Source organism: Lepisma saccharinum, chromosome 12 (assembly GCF_977018435.1).
Source record: "Lepisma saccharinum chromosome 12, izLepSacc3.1, whole genome shotgun sequence".
Taxonomy (NCBI): Eukaryota; Metazoa; Arthropoda; class Insecta; order Zygentoma; family Lepismatidae; genus Lepisma; species Lepisma saccharinum.
The window spans coordinates 48668549-48695734 of record NC_139240.1 but is presented as its reverse complement, the minus strand read 5'-3'; the positions used below and the strand labels follow the sequence as shown (position 1 = coordinate 48695734).

At 39.8% G+C, this 27186-nt stretch overlaps 1 protein-coding gene across 2 annotated transcripts in view; it reads right to left on the bottom strand.

The window, feature by feature from the left end:
* The window catches only part of LOC145996048 (EGFR adapter protein-like), a 1377132-nt gene extending 1355058 nt beyond the window's left edge, over positions 1–22074 (bottom strand). The window contains exon 1 of one of the 2 annotated variants that reach the window (XM_083132260.1): positions 21861–22074. In XM_083132260.1, coding sequence (XP_082988386.1) covers positions 21861–21966 — 106 coding nt within the window. In that variant the 5' untranslated portion in view covers positions 21967–22074. Of the gene's footprint in view, positions 1–17124; positions 17138–21860 lie in introns of those variants that run through there. The other variant, XM_083132261.1, reaches the window with a different exon arrangement.
* Between the last annotated feature and the right edge of the window lie 5112 nt (positions 22075–27186).

Below are 27186 nucleotides of genomic sequence, written 5' to 3'. Positions count from 1 at the left end.
AGTTCACATTCGTTTTTTGGCAGTGACCATAGTCCTCGCATACCTGGATCATGGCGGATTCATAGAAGTTCTCGTAGTTCCAGTCTGTAGAAGACTCTGCCTTCGTATGTGTCACAGTAATTCGTAAATTCATTAGTCATTTGACGTGGCTGGATAATAAAGAGTCAGGCAGTTTGTCACTTACGATTGTCGAGGAGTGACTTTCTCACTTCATATGTTGTCGAGTAACAAACTACAGTACAAAACAAGATATATTATTTCATTTATTACCAAATATGTTACTTGTATTATTTTATTTTGCAGATGTATCACGAAGATAATAATAAGATATTTTCATACTAGAAAAAGTATTTCATTTCTCAACTGTAAGTGTATTTGTTTGTGCATATAAAAAGTTAAATACCTTCCTGCCATCTTCTGGCATTTTTATAAACTTCAAACGGAATAGTCCATTTAATAATTTCATATTACGTTAATGGTTACATTGTTTAAAACGAGAATGTGATGATGGTAACATGGGGCAAAGTGAGGTAAATGCCGCCTCGGTAGACTAATCTCCCCCCCTACCACCACCTCCATTCAAGAATGACTAGAAAAATGTGTGGGGGAGAGGGCATAATCGAAAAATTTCCATCCCATAAACTAGCGTTCAGGGCAATTTTACTTAATGACTGCTGCATTAATGAAATCACAAGAAAACACATTTTTGCTCCTAATGTCACAAGTAATTGTAAGCATAACCTTAATTTGTAAATTTTAGAAAACCTGAAATATTTTTTTTTGGGGGGGGGGTGCGTACCCTCTTTGTTTCCCAGTTACGCCTAAGATTGAACCTCACATTGCGTAAAACAATGGTTGATCATGACGATGGACAATTTACATGGCCATACTTATGCATCGCGATGTACAGTCACGGACACTTCTGGGTTGTAACGACCCTATAAAAGAAGCACTGAAGTAAGCCATCCATGTCTGACCACCAAGCGCCTTGTGACTAGACAACCCAACCAGCATTGCAATTCTGCGGCTTGTATACCAATCACGGGTATACATCTCTGTAAATTGAGTAGTGATGCCAAAGAGAAATACGAGATGAAGATTGTCGATCGTAATGTCTCGTGTTCCGGCCCACATAGACCAACTTTCGCCATCATTATACATTTTGCACGTGACGTGATATTGTTATATTGGCTGCGTTGCCCCATCCCCTCTTATATCCCCAGCTACTTTTTTATAGCGCCGTGTTGACGTGAAAATGGCATAATATTGTTATCAGGGAATCTTTTATTTTCGATGTCATACGACCATTAGATAGGCGATGCCGTCGGATCTAGATGGCGAAAACTAAGAATAAATTGTATCAATTTAGAGTTAACGGTAATAGCAGCGCCCCCCCCCCCCTTGACAACTAACATTACTCTAGGAAGCACTTCGTAAATCTAGCTCCTTGAAAGTCAGTTTTAACTCTATTTATGGTGAAATTTAGCTCTTTTATGCGCATCCAGTTTGGCAACACTGCCAGAATGACCGTAGGAGGTAAGGAAAAATACATTGTGCATATGGGAGTATTATTTCATTTGTTCTCTTGGGAATATCAATCTTCCGATGGAATAGAAAATGATATCAATGGGAAGAGGGCAGTTTGAAGAAGTGATTGCCAAGCAGAGAAGTCGAAACTCCCATTTTATGAGCTGTAACGTGATGTTGATTCCCCATAAGGAATACGTGGAATTCCGAAAATTCGTATTCTTCATATTTTTCAAATATCGTGTCCAGCTTAATAATCAACATCAAAAGAAGCTTACACTTGCAACATGGAGAGAAATTCATACTCTTGGATACACCCAGGTTTCTTTTTCAGTTGCAGTGCCCATTCGGGCGATATTGAAAAAATGCACAATTGGTGCGTAACTTTACCTCCTCCCCTTAAACTGTAGGTCTAGTCCCGATTAGCCCATCTGTGCATCACATGGACTTAAAACAACAATTCAAAGAAACATAAAAATTCAGAGGGAATGAAAAGAAATGAGGTGAAACACAGAAAGAAAAAGTAGCATAGAGAGAGAGAGCAAAATAAAAAGTGAGCGGAAGCGAGTGGGAAGAAAACAGTGGAAGAGAACGAAACATGTCAAAGGTAATGAAAGAGAAGAATGGAAAATAAAGAGAATGTGAACAACAGAGAATGAGGAAAAGAGGAGGTAGAGTGTTTATGGTTTAAACGTCACGAAAAGACAGATAAAGATAAGTGGTTGGGAAAGAGAACGAGATAGTAGAAATGCAGGACTGAAAAGAAAGCAACAGAAAATGGGATGTTGAGGGAGGTAGAGGGAAAGAGATAAAAACAAGTGGATGCGAAAGAAATAAAAAGGATGACAGAGTATGAAAGAGCAAAAGAGAGAACGCAAAAGGAAGAGAAAAAGTAGGGATGACTTGCGCAAAAAGAACGCGAAAGGTCTTTCCTCCAGAGGCGGGAATTTTCCAGATCGCAACTTCCAGTAGGAGACCTTAATCCTGGGGGATTTTCTCTCGCTGCTGCCTTCTTTTGGAGAGGGATCCGATGCCCTTACACTTCAACCACAATCCGTGGGAGATGTCACGGCAGAAATCGATTGTACAGCAGCGAACACACAACACAAAAACACTGTAAAGTCTTTCTCATATTGTCTGTCCACGATGCTCAAAAGAATACGTTTATGTCGTGCTCACCTATGCTGGTCGGGACTTAAATCCAAATTGTGAGTCTCACACTCAAGGATTGTGAAAATCCACATTGTTATCTTCAATTTGAATACTGTATCACGATAACTATACAGTAAAAACTGCATATCCCGGAACCACTATAAGAAGGAAACCTGTAAATACGGGAAAAAAAAGTCCCCAGAACGGACCGATTTTATACCTGAAAATGACCACCTTAACGCGGAAACGGAACACCATTTAAAGACCAACGAGATGTTTTTATTCTCAGTAATACGGAAATTTCTTCCTTTCTTTTTTCGCTCGCAAGAAAACAATGCAATACTGTAAGTGGAACATGTACGTACATGCATTAGTACTCTACATTATAAGTAATGCGAAATGTAAATCTGTCTCTCTATTATTTCCTGCAGCGCTCTATACTGTATTTAAAGATAACAGTTTTCCTTCTTATACAGGGTTAAGACGGAAAATTTTGCTCGGAACCATCATGTTCCGAGATAGACAGGTTTTATTGCATTAGTATGAACGGTACGACGTTTGGGTCTCCCTTATCGCACAACGCTAGAACAACCTTGCGTTCTGACGTCAGACAAGGAATGCCTACGTTGTTAGGTTAACACTAGGAGAACTAAACCTAGTTGGCCTAACCTAAGAATTTAGGGATTTAGCCTAACAATGAAAGCATTCCCCGCAGAACGCAAGGTTGTCCGATCGAGAAGGGAGACCCACAACGGGTAAGACATTTTGAAAAGAAACTGTGTTTTCATCCGATAGATGGCATTAAAATTCTTTCCACTAATCCAACGGGAATAGGAGACCAAATGTGATCCCTCCAGGGCTGAATTATATTAAAAATTTGGCGAGTAATGATATTTACCGCCAGAGGTGCTACGGTCGCTAGAAGCGTAGCTTGTTTTTATCCTAGTCCTTAAATTTGTTGCTTCTTTGTGGATAATTGACATGGCTGCTCGCTTATTAGAGCAGCAAGAAAGCCCTGACGATACCATTGCATCAGTCTAACAGTGAAATGAAGTCCTTAAAAGGCAAGAGTTACATTCGATATTGCTCACGAGCGTGCCTAGGTTTACATTCTTCTGCATTTGGTTATGTTTCTGATCCTTACACCCAACCTCGCGAATCTGTGGAGCAATGTCGCGCATAACGGTGTAGAAAGGGGAGAAAGCGAGTGGGCGGAGCAAAGGATTGCCAACAGCTGGTAGCTGCAGCAGCGGATTCCTCTTCATGCACGCACTTCCCCTCTCGCGTGGTCGATTTGTTGTTGTTTCAAGTCCACTTTAAGCACAGACAGGCTAGGTGGGATTGGACCTACAGTTTTAAAGTGGGATCTGAATCACCGTGCAATGTGCTTCAATCGGGTGTTCATTGGTCGAGCCATACTTGCGCAAAAAACTAGTTTTCGTTCGCTTGATCCAGAGTATACCCAGCCTCTAATCAATTGGTACATGTGGACGGAGCCTGGTGCTGATCGCATCAACTCCACGCCCGGTAACATGACTTCACAGCATGTAGCTTTTTATTTAAAAAAAAAAATGTCGCCATACTTGCTCAAAGCTATGCCTTCCCACCACTAGTGAGTGTTAGAGGAGAAGTCTAAATATGGGCGAAGGTTTAAATATGGGTTTTGGAGTTATTAGCGCTCCCTGGTGCTGCAGCCTGGCAGAGGCTATTGGAACTGGTTATCTGTCAAGGACAAAGGTTGCGGCGCCAATTCGCAAGAGAAAGTGGTGGTTAGTTTCAGCCTTGGACGCTGTTATAGAATTGCGACCTCCGAAAACTTTTTGCAGGTGTATTTTAACTCAGCGTTTTCTGAATTCTCATCTGCTTTGTATAGGTTATGATATTAGCGGTACATAAAACAAATGTGGGCTTTTATAATGCCATGATTTGTTTGTGAAATATGTACCAGACAGAGCGAAAATAAATTGAAGAAGAAAAATAGCGTGATGGTTTAAATATGGGCTATGACATGAGGTCTAATGTTGAGATCACATTTTGATGTTTTTCTTAATTTCGATTTTTCCTATTCCGCGAGATTTTCAAAACAACAAATTATTATTAAATATGAATTTTATAATGTTTTAGCGACAAGACTATTTTTCAAAATTTGAATTCCTTTTTGTGATATTGCCACCAGTAGCCCATATTTAGACCAATTTTGAAATAAATTATTTTACCATTTTTTTTGGAAATTGCTTTCTTTTTTTAAAAAAATGGAGACCTTCTAGACTTTAGCATATTTCATAGATATGGATTTTAAAGGCAGGTAGATGCTCGATGTATAATTTTTTTCTCCGAACATGACAACATAAAAAGGGGGTCCCATATTTAGACCTTCTCCTCTACTGTCTATTAAAGCCCCATCCTTTGTCGGAAAAATTAACGAGCGCGGATACTACAAATAGAGAAATCCCACAGACTTTATTTCGGGCTCAGGATTTTTCCATTTCATTTCAAGCGCTTTTGGGGTCTTCCGCCATCGAACCTAACAAGCCATAAACAAACAAGAAAAAACAGTTAATTATTAATATGACGAGATTAAAAAAGGGGTCACCACCCCGATATTGCTGTTGGTTTATTGGTACGGTGGATTCCAGTGTTGATTTTTAGGAACTGCAAAAAAAAAGTATGATGTTAATGGATACAAGCTTTTAGGCTTTCATATGGTTCGTGTGGGGGACTCAACTAGTGTAGCGAGCATACAAATAGCATGTCTACTTTTGTTTGTACGTTTGTATCGTCATTTTACGTCAATATTTCACATCTGTGCAACAATATACTGATGATAAATGTTTTAAGGATTTAAGTAAGATATAGGGTGTCCAAAAAGTCACAGAACCGAGACTTTGAGGGTACGTAACTTTTGTGCATAAAGTGATGGAGACTACAGCCTTGCCCTGGGTATTTCCTTTGTCTATGTGGATGCTTTTTAAACATTAATCAAGAAAATTATGCTCTACATGAAAATTCAGAATGGGGAAAACGTCACTAAGGTGTAAAAGTTGTTGTGTCAAGTAAAAAGAAACCTGGATAAAATACAGCTATCGATGGTGTTTGTTGATATTTATCGTACTGATGAAAGAACGTTAATTTTTTTACACATTTTGTGCAATTCAGGACGATTTATGAGGTTAATTATAGCATATTCATATAAAGGTATGTTCTTTTCGAAAATACGAGCTGTGCTGGCAACATTGCCTCGTGCCAGAGGACAGTACCAGGTGTGCACGGCATTTGGTTTTGTTATTCAATCAATGCCCAGATGAAATAAAATGTTTCAAATTTATCATACAAAATGATGGGTAGGTTAGTCTTATGTATGAGAGTGTTAAAAGGCGATCGACAAATTACATTTATTTATTTGAATGATTTATTCATTTTGCTTTGCTTCCTCGTAAAGTTAAGGCAGCTTTCAAACCGAAGCGACACAGAGATTTCACACCGAACTGACAAGCAATACAGGCAACTCGAGTTTGCAAAGAAACACTGCGCATGCGCGAACGAGGCTACACGATGCTGGGAATACGAGCCAGTCCGAGTGACACACGGGCGATAACTGGCAATTTCAACTTGTATCAGTACGAAAGTTTTCATTTTTCCTGTAGGTTCGTTTCCAATTGACACGAGAGCGTGTAAGGGGTGACCTTCTGGTAAGCCACCCAAATTTCAGCCTCACTTCCACGTAGTAGGCCTACACCCTGGTTAAGTGCTTTTTGAAGGCCAATGAGGCTCTGGCGTCTGGACCTACGGCCAGTATAATCCTCTGCAGGGCCGTGTTTTGTCCTTACGTGGGTTGAATGCCCCTTTACAGCCTCCGTTTTTAACTAAGATAAGAATATTTTAGTCCCCAGCAGTGGTGCCAACCCTAGCATAATGGTGTTAAATCTAGAACAGTTTGAACTTTGTTGGCACCTAGAAAAAATAGCCTCATCTGCAAACACTCGTCCCTGGGAGACAGATAAATTAATTTCAAATGAATATATACGCAGATCTTTGTGCGGACACTTTTCAAACAAAAGGTAGCATGCCAAACCAGAAGCAAGTTTTTCCAGGCACACCAGAGAATCTTTCTTGATTCTTCCTTAGTTCACAAGGAACATTTTATTGAAGGAAATCGGTAGGAAGTTGGCGTACAAATAAAACAAGCGAGTATCCCTACTTTCCTAGTTGTCAAACGTTCTTAAACATTCCCAAGAGCTATATCGAACAGATTTTCATTGGTTAAACCAATGAATTTAATGAGGGGAAGTTACCAATACTGTTTAACAATAGTAAATAATCAAACGTTCACAACTCCCCCCAAAATAGATACATAAATTGAACTTCAAACTTAATTAATCATAATCATAGATTGATAATAATTATATAATAATAATGGTATAGATAATACTAGTACTAAAATAATAAGAGATTCTAGCACAATTTTGTCGCATTTAGCACAATTTGAGTGTTTAATGAGTACTTTTCCTGATCGGGAGGTTGGAAACGCTGGTCCCCGGTTTTGTTTTAGTTATGGTAATGGAATGGAGCTCGTATAATGTCGCGGGTGCAAAATAGCCTAAGTGCTGACGCACCAACGATTTTCACTTCAATCAATCAACCAACAGACATGAACACACACACAGGCCCCACTGACCTTCGGTCCAGGCCCCATTTCCTCGTCAGCCTGCAAAAATGCAGTCTAGGGCGTTCTACGTGAAATAAAATTTACATTTGAGTTCGTTCAGATAAGGTCACCCTTACAGCTCGAGATAACAATAAAAACACAAAACATTATTGGAAATGACACGAGTCTATGTGGATACTAAAGATGAAATCTTATTAAAGAAAAATCTCAAAGTGAAGGCCGGAAACTTGAAACAAGAACCACTCCACATCTAGCTTGATGCATAATTCATCGACAAGAAGTGTAAACTTAGGCGGAAATATCATCGGTTCGTTTCGTCAAAACAATAGCGTTCAAACTCTTTCGAACAAAGCTGAATTTTTCGGCGTTTTGGTTCGTTACTCGTCGAATCCCTGCATGATATATGTGGAGGAGAAACCAGCGTACAGAAGAATAAATGCATAGTAATACGAATATGGACACCCAGTGACGTCGTGCCAACGCAGTTAAATGACGTATCAAACAAAAGAAGGTGAAGACTTCGCATATATAAATCACACATTGGTTACGCCCATATAAAGACACGTGTACTGTGTTTTCGTTTTAAAATGCCAATCAGGAAAGACGGAAAAGTACACAGAAAAATATAAAACATTAAATAATAAAAGGAAATATAAGATACTTATTCTCATTAAAACAACGCTAGATGGCACTGTATTGAAGACAAAATGTCTAATTGTACAACATTTTAACATGTATGAAGATGCAAATATTTCTTTTGGAAAATAATGTTATATAATTTGTCGTCGTGAAATACGTTAGTTGTTTTGTATTTTTTTATTAAACAAATAATAAAATTATAATATCATCACTCCGCACCTAACTTTCTTCAGTAAAATCTCCTAGATAAGATTCAATGTCGGTCTGAGGTTAATGCATTAGAGTCATTTATTTTTAATTTCAATAACATTACAAATTATGTATATAGTATAAATTACACATATGTTTGTAAGGGGAGGGAGGTTTGACGATTAAGAACTTTCTCTTTCCCCACCAATTTTCAATGATTTCGCACCCTGCGGTAAAATGTACACATCCTAATATAAAATCTGTTTCGTCATAAATACTAATATTTGAAAAATAACTAAATAACTAAGCTAAATAAATACTGTGTGCATAACTTACATATTATGGTGTTATGCACTGCTCTACAACCAATAGTACATCACCCTCTTCACCATTTGAAAACTTCGCGTTGAATTCAATATGGCGGCCACCAATACGGTGAACTTACGTTTGGAACACAAGAAACATGGTTCCCCCTAGGCCTAACCTGTTTCTGTCATGACGAATTGTACCCTGGCTAACTCCTTTACATTGTATATGGAGTGTTAAGGGACTTTTGAACCACCCTGTACAGTCTGAAACACGTGGCTGGATGGCATGCTTATCGGACACTGCTTTGGGAGAAGAGGTAGGGAAAATGGCCATCATGGTCACCTGAACTCAACCTCATATCGGGAATTTTGAAATCTGACGTGAATATCCGGGATCTCGTAATCTCTAGGGAAGGGTAACCACTGCCTGTTCTGGATCCTCACATTTTGAAGATAATTCGGGAAAACTTGTTGAAAAGTTTCAGGAAGCGTGTTGATACTGGTAGGGGACATATTGAGGTAAAAGGTAAAGGTACCCCTGTGCATATACACACAGGCCATGAAGGCATATGGGGGTGATGTGGAGCAATAGAGCTCCACATATTCTTGATCTCGCCCATTGTTATGATGATGTGATCAGCATCACGCTCGGCAACCTTTACCCTCCAGGTTTGCCCCCAGGTACCCATTGATACTAGTCTGGGTGGGCCTCAGAGCCGCGCAGAAAAAGTGGCATTAATTGGATTCGAACCCGGAACTTCCGCTTGGTAGCCCGATACTCTACCAACTGGAGACATGCTCTGCAATTTTTCATTATACTTCTTTATAAGAAGGAAACTGAGGGCATTAAATATACATTTAAAGAGTCCTGCCTTCAAATGTCTTCTCACACGTTTGCAATGAAAGGACAACGTTTGTATACATTAAAGGGTGTTGAGGACTGACCCCCAGAGCATATCCCAAGCAAATACATTGTCGCACGCAGTCCTCTGTTTCATCGGTCTCTCGTTACATAGGACAGAGGACACTCAACAAACTCCACTATACACATACACATTCTCGTCTTACTTAGGCAGATGTTGGCATTACCCCCATGATATATATGCACACTGTTAACCTCAAACATTGACATGGATCGCCCTCGTTAAAGTCTACAGAGGGATTCTCCTTTTAGAACGCTTCGCCTGTCCACTGAAAGGGCAGACCAAATAGTCTCCAATGGCAACCATTTCTGCCAAACTGTAACGTTAAACAGCAAATATTTTAAACTAAGCAAATTTCCTTCCAGATAATACCAATTATTATGATGTACACTCTGGAGAAGTACAAAACCTCCAAATTCGCTTTAATTTCTACCACTTTTATGCAGACGATCCAGGTAATGGTAAATATCAAGATGCTATATACGATACAAGTCCCTAAAAAGAACAATGCTTCTCCTGACTGTGGCAATATTTCGAAGTTATGGTCATAAATTCCAATAAGAACAATAATCTGTTCGGCCAGGGCTCGAACCCGGTCTCTTGTATGCCGTGCCATTTCTCTACCAACTGAGTTACCGATACAGCCCTGACAGCAACTGATCTTATAGATCCACCAAGCTTTCTGAAACCTCGGAAAATATGCGAACTAACCGGCCTCCCCCCCCCCCCCCCGGGGTTTGCTCTGGCGCTGGTCAGGCAAGGACCTTCCCACTTCCGCTGACACAGTGTTGCTAATTTTACTCTCTTCAAGAATTCGAGGAGTGTTGTTGATGTGCGTAGACGTGTTTTTGAGTAGGCTAAGTGTAAAGTGTCGAAAGTTGTACACAGCAGTGAGCGAAATTTGCTACTTCGAATCATCGAGAAGGGTGGAATTATCCTCGCGATCAACCCCTAAAGAGAGCAGTATATCTAACGGGCGCTACGATGCCAAGGGTCCCGGGTTCGAATCCCGGTCGGGCTTGGTTGTTTGTGAATGTCCTTTCATCAATTTCATCATTTCATCACTCATCCCCATCTTCGCAAATTAGCCAAGAGACACAAAACGTGAAGTAAAATAAACTAAATCAAATCAAATCAAAATATCTAACGGGACGGTTGGAGTCATTGCTTAAAAAACTGAAAAGAGAGAAAAAAGATTTACAAACCCCTAACCAGAAATTGTCCATGAAATGTACGTAGTGAAAAGAGAAGTTCCTACAATATTGAAACTTTTAGCTATTGCTAAGGAAGAAATTAATTTCAGGGGGGCGAGAAACATTACGGAAAATTATGAAACATATCGGCTTTAAATTTAAAAAATGTAGAAACTCTCGCTTAGCTCTGGTTGAACGAAGCAACATTGTGGTTTGGAGAGCAAGATATCTTCGTGCGATCAACAGATTCCGCAACGAAGGGAGGCCTGTTGTTTACATAGATGAAACTTGGATTCATGTTTTTTTCTTTTTTTTTTACATAATTTTTTTTTATAGTTTACATAATTTAGAATATTAATCTTGTGTTTAAATTGTTGATATCCTTCTGCGAGACAGCAGGTGTTTTTAACTTTAGTGTCCCCCTCCCTCCTCTCTCTTATGCTATATTATTTGAATTACCACGTCTAGAAACGAAACTTAATATTCGGCCTGCATATTTGTTTACTTGCAAACCTTTCACGGCACACGCCCACTTCTAGATTTGGCAACACAGGGGGGAAAACACGTGTTTCTGCCATCCCTTTCCTTGCCCCAGAGTTCCCGAGCTCCCCTCCTAAACATTCGACACTAGCGCCACTTGTTTCTGGCCAGGGTTTCAAATAAGTTGGTGGATCTATACGCTTCACCTGTCTTTAAGAGTCACATTACTTTCCGAACAACTCGAACTGAGCCAGCGAGCCTACCGACAGTGTATAGCGTGAGCAAGAGGGTTAGCGAATGGTGCTGGGTTGAGGTGACGTCATCGGCTCGCTTGTTGATTGGAGGTTTCGGGAGTTCCGACTCGCTTCTAAGCTGCAGATGTCTGCATTCTCGCTTAAATATCTACGTAGTACATCACCTGTGTGCGTGTCAAATTATAAAATAACAAGATATATATCCATTAATATTAACAATATATCAGTTTCATGTAACCAGCTTTTTTAATTCTCAAGAAACAAATGTGCCGCACGTAGCTTTACTGGACTGACACATTACTGTTGCTTCAAATATCTCTTGTCGCTTTGTTCCGAAAGCTCCCAGACATCGAAATGGCAAGCGACACGGGCCACTTCAGTCTGTAAGGGAGATTTTACATCAAAGCGACACGCAACAAGCTACAAGCGAACCCACAGTAATCAATCGAACTTTGCCGCTTTGGTGTGAAACTCTCATGCCGCTTGTCGCCTGTCGCTTTGGTGTGAAATATCCCTGAAAACTCATCACTTACCGCGCATGCGCGACGAAAAGAGACCGTGCACGCCATTGAGAAAACTGTCCAGTCCGAGCAACATGTTCAACTTATCGTGTTACTTCAGTGTGAAAAGTTGCATTCATTTCTGAAGGTTCGTTTTCAACTTAAACTTGTCGCTTCGGTCTGAAAGCTCAGGTAAGTTAGAATTTGTGTTCGTAAATATTTCTATGACTATCTTCAGACGAGATTGGAGACAGGCATTTGTAGTTTGTGGAGAGACCACGTGAGGGAAGCACTTTCCTTATGGCCAATTTTGTAACTGATTGAATGAGAAATGTATTACTCAGTACATTTACTTACTTTACTAAATCCCCTTAGTTAAAAGCAATTCAAAGGAAAGTTTTAAATCTTCTAACTGCCCTAAACTATAAATGTAAAAATTATAATTATGCTATCATTCGTAGTAGGCTGTTAATTTTTTCTTTTTAAATAAAGGACAGACTAGAATTAAATAGTTAAATCATTTCGTCATGTTCACTAATTTCTCACCTGTAGTATGCTGGGGGGGAGACTGGCCCTGTCTGCAAAAGGCGCCGAAAAGATTGACCATTGCTGCAAGAACAGCTTACTTTATGCTATTATTTCCACCTAACACATGTACATTTTAGATAATTCTTTGACAATAAAATTACGCTCTAAATATATCAAGCTTGTAATTTTTGACCACAGATGGCAGCACTGTATCATAATTCTTTTATTGGTTAGAAGCATCACGAGATACTAGAAAGTTAATAATTATTGAACATATTTTTGTACAAAGTTTTTCAGTTCTGAAAGATGCGAGATACATACTATGCATGATAGATTGGATGATACTGAGACGAAATTTAAGTCGTGACGACGACGATGATGAAGGGTGGAAGAGAGCTACAAAGGGACGAACGATGAAGGGAAAAATAAATAAAATACACTTCAATGTTTCATAAGTGCAACCAGTAAGCACCTAGCACGAAATTCACGCAGTCTCCTTAATTAACTTTCTTAATTTATGGTGACTTAGGTGTGCAAATTCAGTCTTTCAAAAAGGGGGAAGAACCTTCCTTCGCATGTCTCTCTGTCTTGGTGCAAATGAGAGTTGCGTTGACGCTCCGCCATCAGTCTCTCCGCTCGATTCGCTTTCCTTATTTTCGACAAAGTTGATTTCTCTTCAGCCCCGAAGCTAGCTTTTGTTAGAGCGCTTTTCAATAGAATCTTCCGTGACTCGAACTCGGAAACGGATGATTGAACGTTGCGTCCTAATTGCGAACAGTGCCTGAATCGTTCTAATTGCGAACACATGAGACTGAGAAATATTTCCACGTCCTAATTACGAACACACAGAACTGAAAACCTGTTTATATAAACAGGTAAGGGTAAGACACGAGAATTCTGGTCTTTGCCAGCACCAAAGGAAGAGACTTTGAAGACCCAAACACATTTTTTATTTTTTATGGATGGAACGTTCAAAAGCTATGCTATCCAGTTTTCTCAGATATAATACCATACATGCAGACTTGGGATGTACGAATGTAGAAGCAAATGTTGTACCTCTAGACTTTGCGTTTCCACCAGATAAGAAAAAAGACACTTGATTGTTTCGATTAATCTTGAGGGAAATATCAAAGTGGAACCCTGAAACGGTGAACATTGACTTCGAGGCTACTGCTATTTCTGCTTTAAAAGAGGTTTTTACCACGATTAACATTCACGGTTGTTGTTTTCTTTTACACAAAGTATTTGGAGGAAAGTTCAAGAAATTGGCATGACAACATCTTACAAAGAAGATGAAGAAATAAAGATGAGCATCAGTATGTGTGCGTCTTTAGCTTTTCTAAAACTAGAAGATCATGAAAAAAGATGGCTTCATATTTACGAGCAAGCTCCTCGTAATGAAAACCTCGTGAATTTCTTCGACTATATTGTGGACCGGTGGCTCAAATACCCCTTACTGCTAAACGATATGTGGAACTGTTTCAACAGGACAGGTCACTGATGTGAGTCTCTTTTAAAAAGAGTTAAAAGGTCTCAGGAAGTGTGTGAGAAAGTTGTAGGTCACAAGGCAGAAAAATGTGTTTGCAATTATGACGCACCCCTTCCAGTATATTCCTGTTCAGGCAGGAAGTGTTCGCAATTAGGACGACACCTGAACGTACACAATTTGGCCGCAAAACAAGAAACCTGGCAACGTCGCGCTGAGCATTAACCAGAAAGAGAACACACACAAATTTGGCAACACTGTACATGCTAGAGAATTATACTGCAAATACATTTTTTTTTTACTGATAATCCAGATTGTTAAATTTAAATGTCTTGTTTTCTTCTTCTTAAGGAAAGGTACAAGTTTACAACAATGACATTTATAAACTGATAAAGTGCACAATCTCAACAATCACTTTCTGTCGTGAGACGATAAGACAAGCTTTCGAAAACATTTTTACAAATATGACATTGCTTTTCTCCTCGAGCTCCAACGGTAAAATATTTAGAACGTGCATGGCTGGTAATCCAATGGTCGTCGGTTCGATGCTTGATCGGCAAAAGGTTATGCGTAAAGCCGATAAAAGAAACGGCAAAACGAGCTCTGCGATGGGCCTACCAACCGTAGTTGAAGAACTCGCAAGAAGAGCTCAAGGAGAGGATCTTAACAGCTGGTCAACACATCAAGGACACCATCACATCACGAGTTAAGAGAACAAATGTCCGTAAAAACCTGCGTGCCTGCATTCGTAACGGAGGTGTCCACTTTGAGCAAGACGTGTAATGTTCTTTAATTGTATTATTCATTGATTCCATACACATGAAGATGAATGAAGTATTATTTCTTGTACACAAATGTGAATGTTAGCAACATTTGTACCTTGTTGGATAGCAGATGTCACAAGGAAGTAATTTAAGTAATTTGTACGCTTCGTGTCATACCATTTTTGTTATTAATACGTTGCCAAGTAAACTAAGAGTGCATTTTTTTATCATCACTTGTAAGTTTAGACCCACCCGTTACTTACATGTGATTGTTATTTGGGGAAAACTTGTTTTTCAACGAACCACTTATTTGTTAGCTATCAGAAAACGCTGAAATAAGTTCCATACAATGAGCAGTTTTTTCTCAATTCATCTTTTTATGTTGAAAATTGTCATTTTTTAAAAAAACAATTGAATTGATTATCTCGAAAACTACTGATTTTCGGACGGGGTATCATATGGTCAAATTTATTGCAAATTCATTTCAGGGAATACACCTAATTACCAGTCACCCTGTGTGTGTATATATATATATATATATATATATATATATATATACACACGTATATACATACATAATGCTCCAACATAGAGGCAGCATAACGAATAAATAAATTATCTCTGAATTGTGGCACGCTCTTTTTTCTCCAAACAATTGTATTAATTGAAGTGCTTAGTAGTTATAACTTCTCTCTCTGGCAATTTACAAAGCAGTACAGAAAATAATAAAATTGCGAGCGAAGCGAGCGAGAAAATTTGTAGATCCAAGTTTTTGCAAATTGAAAACAATATTGATTTAATATGGCACAAAAAAATCATGGGCCACCATGGCATTCTTTTGTAATTTTTTTTTCCATTTAGATTGTTCGGCGCCCAGGGCCAACTCCCGCCGCCCCCTAGCAACGGCTCTGAACCTGACAAGACTAAGGAAAAAAAGCAGGCATTGCGAGCGAAGCGACCAAGAAAATTTTACGGAATGTATTTTTATTTGTATAAAATTTGATATCGAGGAAGGCAATTGCCTCTCTGCCTCCCCCTGCAGTGCTCTTGGTCGTCTGGAAGAAATAGTGCAACAAAGACGTGAAAACTAATTCCATCTTAAGTATCCTTTTGTTCTGCTACTGTTAGATTCTACTAGTGTAGTACTACATTTACCTCAATGTTCTCCCCCCCCCCTTTGCCCCTTCAAAATTGATTTTCGTCCAAGGTTTGGTAGGGGCAGTGCCTATTGCGCCTTGTGGTTGCGTTGCACCCTTCCCCCCGTAGTTGCTTTGAAATTTAATCGGCTTGAAAATGCTTAATCGTTTAATAACGCCGATAAAATTACTCTCCACTAAATTTCTAGGTGAAAGTACAATAATGAAGAAGGGACATGGACGTCTGGAGGGGGCAAGGATGGCCACACCTCCCCCTTAGAAATCGAATGTCAACCTAAAAGTATATATTTCACACGTATAATTTGACTTATATGAATGCGATAATTTCAAATTCAAGTGGTGTTTTTTCATGGGACAGCATTCTAATCGGGGTAATATGCCCCATGGAAAAATACCCTGCTTGTCCATTCGTGGAAAAAATCTGCGGACGTCCATGATTAAGGGGGCAATTGGCCCCCCTTGCCCACTTCCCCCACCCCGTTCGCACCCCTATGCTCTGACTAAATCCTATAATACGAGATTATCAAAGTCCACGAAGCACAGCCAAGTTGCGCGGAAAGAAACAAGCATCTTAAGAAAAAAATATTTTTTTTAAAAATGACAAAATAATTTAAAGACAAACACACAAATAATATCAATAAAACTACTAATAGCACATAACACGGTTCTCCACGGCAATAACAATGACCAACAGCTCGGGTCCAACCCCATCTCGAGGCTAATCGATACCTCACAGAGCGGCCACATTGCGGAAAACGATGTGCACCCTATTAAATCTAAGTATCAACTGCCAAGAATTTCACTGCTGCACCGTTTATATAGGAGTGCTTGAGCCAGCTTCGTGACTTTATCCACGCCACTCGAAAATTCCCGAGCACTCGCGAAGCTAGCCAATTCAAATATCACAAGTGGTGCCTAAACATATGACAAAAGAAGATATTATACAGGGTGATTCAAAAAGGACTTTACAACTTTGAAAGCATATAGAAATGTATTCAGATAACTTACAGAGTCGGTTTAGGTGTCATTGCAAAGCAAAACACATCAAGTTTTTACTCACGTAGTCCATTAGTACCGAACTCACCCACCAGTAGCGCTGTCAGCATTGTTCTTGAAAATGGCTACTTTTATGGTGCTGAACGTGCTCGCTGTGTGTCTTGGTTTCACGAGACGCAATCAGCAACTGCAATGCAACGTACGTTTCGTACGGAGTATCGTAAGGAGCCTCCTAGTAGGCCTACGATTCGCTCTTGGAGACTGAGACTGGTTGCATGGCCACCTCGCTCCCCAGATTTGACCCCGGTACATTTTTTTCTTGTGGTGTTTCATTCAAGATCGGGTTTTTGTACCACCTTTACCTGCTGATCTTGCTGAGCTGGTACTTCGAATTAACGCCGCCGCTGAAGAAGTGACGCCTGACTTACTGGTGAAAGTCTGGAATGAAATCGACTTCAGGTGGGATGTATGCCGCATCACAAATGGTAGGCACATCGACCCAACATGAATGTGGTATGACACACTTGATGTGTTTTGCTTTTCAATCGCACCTAAACAGACTAAGTTATCTGAATAAATGTCTATATGCTTTCAAAGTTGTAAAGACCTTCTTGAATCACCCTGTATATTTAATACGGTCCATAATATCAATTACAAAAAAAAAGGGGACCAGCCAAGAGGGACGTGTCAATATAAATAATTTAGAGTTTGAATCCAACTCTTCTAATGTAATAACATCTCCATGAAGTCATAAGAAAAGTTAACAAGTCGAAGAGAATACCTAATAGTTTACAATCATGCCGTCATTTTTTACTGCGCTTATTTCCCTAATGCAATGCTCACCTTCCCGATCACTTAACCTTTTAACAAAGACGGATGGTGATTTATTCAAGGTCGCCATACCAATGAATTTCCACCACCCTATTGATGTTTCCAGGCCGGCACTGGGTGAGAATATACAAGGAAAATACTTGCAGAAACCCAAGAGTTTAATGTGTCGCTTTGAATAGCTACGCAGGACTATTCAGAAATAATACCTGCATTTTTCAATTGTGATTAATTAACAGTTTTGCTAAAGTTTTAATTTGGGATGAGTAAATAAATTAGAGTTTTCAACTAAGGCGGAGATTTCTTATGATATTTGGGGGCCCAAAGCTAAGTAAAGTATGAAATACCTATTTCTTTCAGTTTTAGGAGGAGGGGGGGGGCAGATATTTCAATATTAAGGACCTAGGAACAAACATGCTTGATTTAACCTTTGCAAGACTGTAATTACAGTTAACTATCTCTGAAAACATAAACATAGAATTTTATTATAGCTGAACAAAACATTCACTATATTTTGATTTATGATACAACATGATACAGCAAATCTCTCTTCTTATCTAAATAGTTTTCTTACCTTCGGACAATAAAAATACAAACAATGTAAAACTCAATAACAAATCTAACGAAAAGCTTCAAAATAACTAATGATAAAGATGGAATCCATAAGACTACGCGGGGAATATTTTATTAGAAGCTCTAGTAAAAAGAAGACTAAATTGCAAAGTGAAATAATATATTCAAACCATTATGAATGAAATTTATAAATATTACATAGAAGGATTATCCTGATTTAGGGTAAAATATATTATGTTACTTGCTAAGGTTTCTGTCAATTGTTAAGACTTTGCATGTCAAACAGTGGACAAATTTCTCTATCTCACTAATTTTGATCCAGAAATATTATTTTTCTTTCAAGAGGTAGCGAAATTTTAAATCTTGTGTATACTTGCTCCACAAGAAATTATAAATTTTAGTAATTATAATTGTATATACATTTGGCCCCTTATGAGGGCGGCAAAACCAAAACTAGAGGGGCCCCGGGCTCCTTCGACCCCGCCGGTTTCAGCGCCGCTCGTTTCGTAGCCTTGAAACGAGGCGTCAACGGGCAAAACATTATGAACAAAAGTCCTCTTCATGTTCTCTACACACTGTGAAAGTCTATGTGACTCTTATCGACGACCATTATCAATATAGCTATCATGTGTTGTAGATAATGTGAATTTGGGTGTAACTTCAAAAATGCAGTTTGCAGTTTTGTTTAACGCATCTCCTCTGAAAGGCTGTATTTGGAGTCAGACCACGTATCTCCCCTTCTAATCCTTAGCAGTAAGGTGGAGCCATCTATCGCCAATTAACTGACTCTTTTTAAGAGTCAAGACATATTCGTTAGAATGAATTGTGGGGCCGTTTACCCCCTGTACCCCCTCGAGAATTACGTCGAATTTTCTTTTGATCGACAGATTTCAATGTTTTACGTAATGTAAAAGTGGTTCCAGCTTTGGGATAGCACAAATAACGGAGATATTTGATGCCAAAGAATGGCCCACGTAAGTTAAAACCTGCAATTTCAGAGTATTTTCGCCGCTTGCTGTTAGTAAAAACTATTTGTATGCACACAAAAATAGTGAAAGAACACGTCGAAAATAGCTATCAGTACCAAACCTAACAATCCTAATATAACTACGTAAAATTATAGCTGCTGTTGTGGAAAGTCGTTTTGGGTGCTATATTCACTTGCGCAAAAGAAAAAAACCAATACGTTGCTGACCAAGGCAGTTTATTAAGATAAAACACGTAACGTTTCGACCCTGTATCAGGGTCTTCCTCAGACGAAGAACTAAACTAAAAATTGATTTTTAGTTTAGTTCTTCGTCTGAGGAAGACCCTGATACAGGGTCGAAACGTTACGTGTTAAGTGTTTTATCTTAATAAACTGCCTTGGTCAGCAACGTATTGGTTTTAATATGGAAAAAACAAGGCTTAATTATATTACAATTGCGCAAAAGCCTTCTGGCTGTTCTGCTACAGGGTAAATTAACACGCTAAGGTAACAGGCGTACTTGACTTCACAAGAACACATTTCCGAGACTTACAATCAACTGAAAACGTTCATAAAGAACAAAATCCTCATAAACCATGCAAAATATTTCACATTCTGCATGGGGTACAGAGAGTCAAGGGTACCTACATTGTTTCCTGTCTCCTGTAAATTCGATAAATTGTAGATCGTCACTCTGGTTCTCATACGACGAGTTGTTACCGGTAACCACATATCGAGTGGGACAGACCTTGCAGATAAAGAGAACAATTTATCCCCCCACCACAATATTATCCTCAGTATTTTGGGTGTGTGAAACAAAAATTAAAATTACAATGCTTCTGTTGAAATCGCACCAAATATGTAACAGTTCATCACGCAGTCGCCTTAAAAATCAGCTTTCGACTTAATTGGTATGTCCCTAGCTCCTTTTAACCAGTTCTTGCTATAAATGTTTAATGGGGTTGAGATCAGGAGAATAAGGTGGCATTTCCACAACCTTAAAACAGTTACGGAGCAGTCACTATCTTCTTGACAGAATTTCAAATTAACTCCGATCCTCAGTTTTACAGCGATGTGACCGAATTTTAAAGTGATCCTCTTTTTTAAACACAAAAACGCAGATGTTTAATAGAAATAAATAGTTTGGGATGATCACTAAACAGTGACTGTAACCTTAGTAACCACGTACATATATTTTACCAACCTGTACAATGAAGAAATGCAGAAAAACTTAAGTGTGCAAATATTAATGCGAGGCACTGTCCATGGTTTCATCATTTTATGCACATCGTTACGACTAACCTACAACGATAAACTTTGAGCTTTCGTTTATAAGCCAAAAACTGAGGATCAGGGTTAATGTGAAATTCTGTCAAGAAGATGGTGACTGCTCTGTAACTGTTTTAAGGTTCTGGAAATGCCACCTTATTCTCCTGATCTCAATCCCATTAAACATTCATAGCAAGAACTGGTTAAAAGGAGCAGAGACAGATGGCTAACGGGGACTGAACCTACAGTGCCACTATATGCCTGCACCGGGTATCGAATCCGAGCCACCTTTGCTGTAGAGACAAAAAATAAAAGTGAGACAGCCAAAATAAAGAGAATACACAATGTAGCACAGGTATATTGTGTGTCATTGACATTTGCCAAAATTTGTTTTTATTGTATTTTCAAAACATTTACGTCGCGTTTCTGCCATTTTGGTTGGTTGGTTGATTTAGTGTTTTAAGTCCACTTTATGCACATTAAGGCTAATCGGGACTGGACCTACAGTTTAAAGCGGAATCCGAACCACTATGTGCCTCCACCGGGTATCGAACCCGGGACCCCTTGATTACAAGACGAGGACGCTACCGCTGCGCCATCGGGGAGGCCTACTGCCATTTTGGCTTATCGCAACGATGATGATTAGAAGAAATTTATATTAAGGGAGATACAGAAACATTCATACTCTGAATTGGACTTGAACCAGGCACGATCAGACAAGTGACTTTATAAGTCCACTCTATGCGTACATAGACCAGTGATTTAACAACACACAACCCAATATTTCCGCAACAACCAGTAAATTTTCTCACATTAGCCCAATTTATTATGGTCAGTCATTTAGGCCTCGATATTTACCTTACACCTCCTAAACATGAATTTTTATCCCACCCAGGTTGAAAGTTCTTGAGAAAGACCCTGATATAGACTATTGTGGACTGGATATACTGTGGGTGGAAGTTAAGTACATTTTTAGTGTGTACACTTTATGTACAAAATAGGCCTACAGTTTAAAGCGGGATCCGAAACACCATGTGCCTCCTCCGGGTATCGAACTCGTGACCCCTCGATTACAAGGCAGATGATTCACCACTATGCCATCGGGAAGGCACATGTAGCTACCGAGTGTTGAACCCGGGACACCCCTTTGATTGATTGGTTTGCTTTATTTTACTTCGCTTTTTGTGCCACTTTTGGCTAATTTGCGAAGATGAGGATGAGTGATGATAATATGATGATGACATTCATGAATAAGACACTCGCAAATATTCAACCCTGGCCAGGATTCGAACCTCGGGACCTATAGTGTCGTAGCGCCAAGTCGTAGCGCAACAGGGGCATTCAGTACCCAATCGTGATATCCCCCCCCAACTCAACAGCTGACAACCTAAAGATAAACTATAAAAAAATACCACATTTTATTTCACATTAAAAAAGCAATCCGATGACACCAATTCTTACCTTTCTCCGGTATGGCCTGCTCTTTCAACTTGCCACTCGACAGGGAACTTTTCAAAGTACAAAATTTAAATCCCAGCGTCCTCGTGTGAGAGGCTGTCAGCGCCATTTAAAACCACATCTAAAAACAAGCACGCCACTTGAAAAGGAACGATATTTACGAGACACTGATACACGCTCTTTAAACGCCTGACGGAACGCATTTAACTCCACCTCGTTTCACGTGCAATCGGCCTTGCCGCTAGGGAGGACGACACTCGCGCGCTCTCGTGGCGCAATTTGGCAACGCAGCCAGGCTACTGGAGTTGAACTCGCCGCTGCGTTTCCGCCGAGACGACGAGTGACGTCACGTCTTCCGCTCTGCCACCTGGCGGAGATATCGCGAACTGCGTTCAGCTGCAGCCGGTGTGGACGGGAAGTGAAGAAAGACAAACAGGAACGAATAATGAAAGAGCTCGGAACGAGAGGAAAAAGTAACCTCTGCCATTTTTTACTCGGGGATAAGAGCAGAATTAAGTACGTGTGAATTATTAAAAGAAAAACTGTCATGTAACCATAAATTTTGCGAAGACTCCCGGAGACAATCATAGATGGCATTGCTATTTGTATTTTAGTTCATTCACGTCTCGCTTCCCTAACTGTACAGTGAGAATGAAACTGGCAAAAGTATGGTTCATAAGACTCCCAAACTCGAACTCCTAGGAGTGCAATCCTCAAGTAAAGGATTAAGCAGTTTTAAAAAGTTTGTAGAGCGCTGCTACACTCATTGCCGATATTTTAATTAAAATATTTGTAACTTGCAGCTTAAGGCGAAGAGTAACAGTTACGCAACACAATTGCATTTGTTTCAATATCGCCGGAATGGAAGCTGCTACCAAAATGATTACACTTGATCACTGGCGGCGATAAGGGGGACAGTCCCCCCCACACATTTTGCCACTTTTGCCCCCGCACTAGGCTAAACCTTATATAGGGTAAAAGAAGGGATGTTCGCCACGCTGGGAATTTCGCCGTACTTGTGGTTTTTGTAATCGTAGATAAAAACTATAGGTTGGAAACACTCACTGATGCCTATAAAAAATCAAGTAACATGTGCCTTGTTTCCACTGAAAACTGCAGTGTGGTGAGCGAACTGGCAAGCAAGCAGTACAGTTTGAAATGCGCAGTTGCGTCTACGCAGAAGACAAAGAAATGTGCCGAATTTCAATATTACGTTGGAAATTGTCATTTCGTGGCAGAAAATAATTATGTTTCTTCCTTTTAATTATTGATATCGTTACCTCAAACCGTAAGAATGTCGTGAAAAGATTTGCTTTGGAAAGCGTGCATGTACAAGCAAACATATGTTGTTTTCTTTCGACTATGCATTTGCTAGTAAATTCGCCAGACCAACATCCGATTCACAACCGATAACCAATCCAAGTTCTGCTTCTTCTGGAGTATAATGCCCATTGACAGACTCTTCAAATTAGTTTGTATTGTATCTTTTTAAGCAGTTTTGTATTGTCATTTGTAGGTCTTTTACACTTTATTGTCTGAGTTATTGGCAATAGCTTGGTATTTCATATACTTAAACTGACGATAAAATGATAAATAAGTTAAGATAAATAAGTATTGCGAGTTTCCCAGCATGTGGCGGGAATTTCGCCACTTTTTCTCATTTTAGTATTTTTATTATTACGTCATAAGTATAATTAACACAGTATTTGTTATATTCCTCATAATCTACAATGACTACTTTTTGTATCGTATAAATTTTGTCCTCCCCCAATTCGTTTAGAAGGAAAAAAATAAAAGCATTTTGGTGGCGAACTTCCCCTCCTTTACCCTACTAGTGAAAGTAAACTGTCTTTGCCCCCCCCCCCCAGTATTTGACACCTTGCACCCCTAGTTTTGGAACCCAATCGCCGCCACTGCACTAGATAGTATAAATTTCTCCCCATGTTGCAAGTGGAAGCGGTTTTTCAAGTTCATCATCAAGCTAGACATGATGTTTGAAAATATGATCAATAAGAATTTTCAGAATCCCATTCATTTATTATGGAGAAAAAACGCAACATCTTGAACTACGGTTAGTCAAATGGGAGCTGTCCGCTTTTCTGGCGACAAATAAAAGCTTCTACGTATCCTCTTTCAGTTCATGTGTTTTTCTACGCCAATTTTATATTCCCACAAGCTTAACGCTACGTTTTCTCACACTCGCCGAAGGAAAGGTCGGTGGGGCAGGAGCAGTTTAGGATCCTCGTATCTGGGTGGACACTGAAACTGTTTCTCGTGCCATTAACCAAAATGAGAAAGCCCCTGTGGCATTGAATTTTCAACCCCAAGCGTAGGAAGGTGAGCGTGGATTATACAAACAGTTGGCGAAACAGACAAAGCACCGTGGTGGAGAGGTTAGCACAGCAAGCTACGACGCTAGGGGTTACGGGTTCGAATCCCGGCTTGGGCATGGTTGTTCTTTGCAAGTGTCCCTTCATCAACTTCATCACTTATCCTCATCTTTGAGATTAGCCAAAAATGGCAGAAATGTGAAGTAAAAATAAACGAAATAGAGTTGGCAACTCTGACGATCCGTGGTGGAAATTCGATGCGGTTGGCATCACTGAGTGTCCACTTTGGAATCGTCCGTCTGCGCATGCTCTGTGAGCGCTATCGTAAATTAATCGTAATATCACGTTTCCTGGGCGATAGGATGTGAAATCAGTCCCTTGACTGAGCGACACTTATTCCTGTCACGATTGGGCTCGTTGGGCAATTGAGAACCCATCTTGTGGGCTATCACGTGACCATCGTCATTGCCTCCCGAGGTTCAAGTATTCGTTACACCGGCCATGTCAAACTCAATTCCGTAGTTAGGGCTGCATATCGACAATGTAAACTCTATTTCGAACCCCAACCCCTTGAAGGACAAAACCACGGTCCCCCCTGATGGGTGGGGACGGGTTGATGCACAGGATTTTCGAAAGGGTGGGGGTTATGTATTTTTTTTTGAGTAGTCTGGCCTCATTTTACCATGTTTTCTTCCCATTGATATTCTTTTTCCTTGGAATAATGGCCACAAAGGGGGGTTATGACGCCCACCAACCCCCCTTGGGCAGCCACTTCCCCCTTCACTTACCACCCTGCTTATAACTGAATGACTACACGATAACGCGTGTCTGTAACTGTATAACCCTCATATGTTTTATTGGAAAAAATAAAACAAATATATATTCTTCGTTAGTTAGTGATACTACCTTACATGTTTGTTCCAAGTATAAATTGGTTACAATTGTAGCAAGGAACCGTTTATGGGCAATTCTAGTTTCGTTTGAAAGAGATTCAAGTTTCGTTTCAAAGAGATTCAAGTTTCGTTTCACAGAGATTCAAGTTTCGTTTCAAAGAGATTCAAGTTTCGTTTCAAAGAGATCCGACACTTTTTCTAAAAATGTATTTATTATAGATACTGAAAGAAGAGTTTACAGGATTCTTGTTGGGAAACCTGATGGTAAGAGACCTGTAGGAAGGCCAAGATGAAGATTGAGCGATATTGTTGAGATGGACCTAAAGGAAATCGGCAAGGTTGGAAAAGATTGGATTGATCTTGCCCAAGATAGGGACAGATGGCAGGATTGTGTTGCTGCAGCCATAAACCTTCGGGTTTATGAATGCTAGAGAGTTACTTAGCTATTACAGAAACTACGTAGCTTCTCAATGATCGCATTAAGTTCTTGTGAACAGGAATCTCTTAATGTTAGCAGCAAATGATTGTCACTCATTTCTTTGATTTGATCTTAGTTTTGCTATTTAGCGTCCTCATTCTGACATTTTTGCATAATCGCTACGATGAGCGATGATATCATGAAATTGATGAAGGGGCACTGCGCTAACCACTACTCCACGGAGCCAGTAACATGGCTGCGTTAGGCCACGCCTCTCGTAATGGGAACAGCCAATCACAAACTATAACAGGTAGGGCGACTCGATAACCCAGACAATGTAAAGAACCAAGAAGGTCCAATCGGTAATGCGTCTGGCTGCCACGTGGGAAACCCAGGTTCGAATCCCGGGGTGGTTGATTTCTGCACGGAGAGCTTTGAATCTCACCAACCCTCTAAAAGGGTTATACGTCAAAACATCGACGCAAACACATCGACAACAAAAACATCGCCTACATTTCATCGACAGTACAAAACATCGACAGCACAAAACATCGACAGTACAAAACATCGACAGCACAAAACATCGACAGTACAAAACATCGACACCAAAAACATCGCCTACATTTCATCGACAGTACAAAACATCGACAGCACAAAACATCGACAGTACAAAACATCGACAGCACAAAACATCGACAGTACAAAACATCGACAGTACAAAACATCGACACCAAAAACATCGACGGCAAAAACATCGACGACAAAAACATCGATAGCAAAAACATCGACAGCAAAAACATCGACGCCAAAAACATCGACGGCAAAAACATCGACACCAAAAACATCGACGGCAAAAACATCGACGGCAAAAACATCGACGGCAAAAACATTGACACCAAAAACATCGACACCAAAAACATCGACGCCAAAAACATCGACGGCAAAAACATCGACACCAAAAACATCGACGGCAAAAACATCGACACCAAAAACATCGACGCCAAAAACATCGACGGCAAAAACATCGACACCAAAAACATCGACGGCAAAAACATCGACGGCAAAAACATCGATGACAAAAACATCGACGGCAAAAACATCGACAACTAAAACATCGACAACTAAAACATCGACAACAAAAACATGGACGGCAAAAACATCGACATCAAAAACATCGACGGCAAAAATATCGACACCAAAAACATCGACACCAAAAACATCGACAGCAAAAACATCGACAACAAAAACATCGACGGCAAAAACATCGACACCAAAAACATCGACGGCAAAAACATCGGCGGTAAAAACATCGACGGTAAAAACATCGACACCAAAAACATCGACGGCACAAAACATCGACGCCAAAAACATCGACGGCACAAAACATCGACGCCAAAAACATCGACTGCAAAAACATCGACACCAAAAACATCGACGCCAAAAACATCGACGCCAAAAACATCGCTATTTTTTGTCATTAAAGCCGTTAATTTATAATGCAGTCATGTTTTATTATTATTGGAGGAAGGCGGAAAGTAGGAGGAGCAGGGTAGAAATACGGTGGTGAGTAACAGGATGGAAAGTAGAGGGGTACTAAAACTCCATCTCGCCCAGGTGAAATGTATATCTTGATTCGCTTCATGAATAGGATTTAGTGTTATGATAATAGCATCATGAAGCTGTAGCTC